This window comes from Leuciscus leuciscus, assembly GCF_965113295.1.
Source record: "Leuciscus leuciscus genome assembly, chromosome: 8".
Classification (NCBI taxonomy): Eukaryota; Metazoa; Chordata; class Actinopteri; order Cypriniformes; family Leuciscidae; genus Leuciscus; species Leuciscus leuciscus.
In genome coordinates, this window is record NC_138732.1 from 34,566,582 (window position 1) to 34,569,749 (window position 3,168).

Genomic DNA, 3,168 nt, shown 5'->3' on the forward strand with positions numbered 1-3,168 from the left:
TTTATTAATGTTCCTGTCATCTGGTGTCAATGACATCTATTGTTTGCTACCTTGGCCATAATGGCCATTTGGGAGATTATGCTTGCCTTAAAAACAAAATAGTTAGCAATGTGTTACTTTACATTTATTGCAAACAAAATCTGAATTTATTTATTTTTACAGTCATAGGTATTGCAGAGTAATAAGTCCTTTACCCCAAATATTATAAATTAATATTATAAATATTATAAATTGTTCCCTTATAATTACACGTGTACTTATAAAGTATGTACAATAATTACAGAAAGGTACGCTGTAAATTCGGTGTACTTACGCAGTACTTTCCGGGCTGTAATCATGAATTACTGCATAAATTATTTGTAATTTTCCATGTTTTTTAGCATAATAGGTCATAAGCTACATACCATGTAATATTAAAATAATTAGCCCTTAGTTGGGTAGCTTAGTTATGAAATACTGCATTTTATTTGTATTTTTCATGGTTGTACTTATTACTCCTTTATTCACCAAATATTATAAATTGTTCCCCTATAATTACATGTACACACTCTATAATTACCAAAAGGTATGCTGTAAATTATGTGTACTTGCGCAGTATTATCTTAAGCGTTACCAGTTTGGCCATTTGATATAGCTACCCAAAATGAATTATACCTCATGTTTAAACACCATCTACATAAGAGGCAGCGGCAAAAATATTTCACAAAATATGAAGAGGCAGGGTAAAAGTAAAAAGGATTTATTCATGTCCATAAAATCAAAACTTAGCGTTTACACAGGTGTGCCTTTGCTATCTGTACAACAGATTTAACTGTTCAAATAACGCATCAGACCCTCGCGTACATCCCTGCCCTCCTCCTCTGCACCCTGTGCCAGTGGCACCACAGGCTCTGCAGCAACAGGTGTATCCCATTCGTGCTGGTAATCCTCTCCATGCCTTTCACAAAGATTGTGCAGAGCACAACAAGTCAACACCATGGACTTCACCAGTTCGATGTCGCTGTCATTCCTCTTCATAAGGCACCGCCACCTTCCTTTGAGTCTCCCAAAAGCATTTTCTACCACCACCCGAGCCCTGCACACTTTTTTGCTGTAGGTCAGTTGTTCTGCTGTCAGCCGGCCATTGTCAGGGAATGGTTTTAGGAGCCAATTCTGCAAAGGGTAGGCAGAGTCTCCTAGCACATAAAAGCCAGCATTCACCCCACTGATGTTCCTGGTGCAAGCTGGGTAGAGGCTTCCACGCTCGACCAACTCCCACAATGTAGATAGTCTCAGAACCCGAGCATCATGCAAACTTCCAGCCATTCCTGCATATGCACTCCAAAATAGTCCTTTTCCGTCAACTACTCCTTGCAGGATGATGGAATGCCAGCCTTTTCTATTAAAGTAATCGCAGTGGTACTCCTTTGGGGCTATTATGGGTATGTGTGACCCATCAATGGCACCAACACACTGTGGAAGCCCCCACCGGTTCTCAAAGTAGGCTGCCATCTCTTTGAACTTCTGCTGGTCAGGGAAACATATCTGTTCTGGAACTAACAACATGCTAGCGGCCTTGCAGAATTCCTGGACGCACCGACACACTGTTGTTCTGCTGACTCCAAAAAGATGGCCAATACTTCTGTAGTCGCTGTTGGTTGCAAGCTTCCATAGTGCAATGGCAACTCTTTTCTTAAGGGGAACACACTCTCTGTAGTTTGTGTCCTGCTTTTCCATTGCTGGATGCACCATGGCACAAAGGAATATAAATGTTTCTTCAGACAACCTGAAGTTGTTCAACCACTGTGTGTGTGTGAATCCTGGAACGATCACATCCCACCAGTCATTTGAGCGGCTGAAAGTCCAAACGGTTGGTCTGCGGCGCTGATTTTGCACCAGATTGAGTATCTAGAAAACAAACAAACAAAAAAGTTAAGATTAATACAATGTCGCAGTGATGGTGGGTCATTTAATTAAAAGTGCAACTATCATACGCCGGATGAAAAAATACATAAAGTATTATATAAAGTATTATAAACATTGTAAGAGTTACCCTTGGACACGATAGAATATATAAATTTGTTAAAATATCTAATATACTGCACCAGAGAGGGAACTTTGGTGTCATTAAAGCACAAAGAAAAAATAGCTTACAGATATAACTATTTTCTCAAAATTATACTTCTAATCTATCATTAACCACAACTAGTATTGCACTTGTAATAATATAGGCATCAACAGATTCATGTAAAAGTTTAATGATCTTAAAAAGTAACCTTCATAGTGCTTAATGAATAGACTGTAGTTTACAGTTGGCACAGTTAAAATCTGGTTTCACAGGCAGGGCTTATTGTACTTATTTATTCAGTGTAGGGTTATTTAATCTATAACAATATTGCTTAGTTAGCACATAAGACGAAATACATTAATACATGACATAAAAAAGTTAGCTTAGCTCAAGCTTACCCGCCTGCGCCGTCGTGTTTGTCTTGCCTTGTCTTTACTCGCGCGGTTGTCTGTCTCGTCCCAGCTCCTTAAAATTTCCCGAATTCCCCTGTATTTTTCCGCTGTGTTTTTCCTTGCAGCATGTAGCCTTTGCTCAAACAAATATTGTCTCTTCCTTGAGATAAACAGCCACACACCGAGAAGCAAGAATAGGATCTGCTGTATGTCCTCCATTGTTGTTTGCGGTGAACTTTCCTCTTCCCGCGCGATCGAATGACGTCAAGCTACTTTCCGTCATACACCACGCCTATCAAGTGACGTTATCACTACTTTCTGGAATACACCACGCCTATCAAGTAAGGGTACTGTTGGCGGTGGAAACGCTAGCCAAATCATGGTTAACAGACCCGACCCGTACCGACCCGTACCGTACCGTACCGTACCACTCGGTGGAAACGCGCCATAAGAATGTGTTCAAAAAGCCTGAAATAGTCTTAGTTTCTTCAAAAAGCCCAGTCTTGGGAGCAGAGTTTCTTCAGAAAGTCAAAAAGATAAAAAAAATAAAAAAAAATAAAGAACGCCCGATCTCGTCTGATCTCGGAAGCTAAGCAGTGTCGGGCCTGGTTGGATGGGAGACCGCCTGGGAATACCAGGTGCTGGAAGCATTTTTGGTAAAAAAAAAAAAAAAAAAAAAAAAAAGTCTAAGAATTTGTTCAAAAAGCCTGAAATAGTCTTAGTTTCTTC

General features: G+C 39.9%; 1 protein-coding gene across 1 annotated transcript; it reads right to left on the bottom strand.

Annotated features, from left to right (window-relative positions):
• Nucleotides 1–723: 723 nt before the first annotated feature.
• On the bottom strand, nt 724–2,886 carry LOC309504857 (uncharacterized protein). Its single transcript, XM_082178140.1, has 2 exons — nt 2,446–2,886; nt 724–1,887 (listed from the first exon to the last, which is right to left on the bottom strand). Exons 1-2 carry the CDS (start codon nt 2,656–2,658, stop codon nt 808–810), a joined length of 1,293 nt encoding a protein of 430 aa, XP_082034266.1. The 5' UTR covers nt 2,659–2,886; the 3' UTR covers nt 724–807.
• Between the last annotated feature and the right edge of the window lie 282 nt (nt 2,887–3,168).

Excerpts from the sequence above, each read along its gene's own strand:
- LOC309504857 (XM_082178140.1), bottom strand. The coding sequence starts at position 2,658 with ATGGAGGACATACAGCAGATCCTATTCTTGCTTCTCGGTGTGTGGCTG. Across the intron at positions 1,888-2,445 it reads AAACACGACGGCGCAGGCGG|ATACTCAATCTGGTGCAAAA; the intron begins GTAAGCTTGAGC and ends TTTGTTTTCTAG.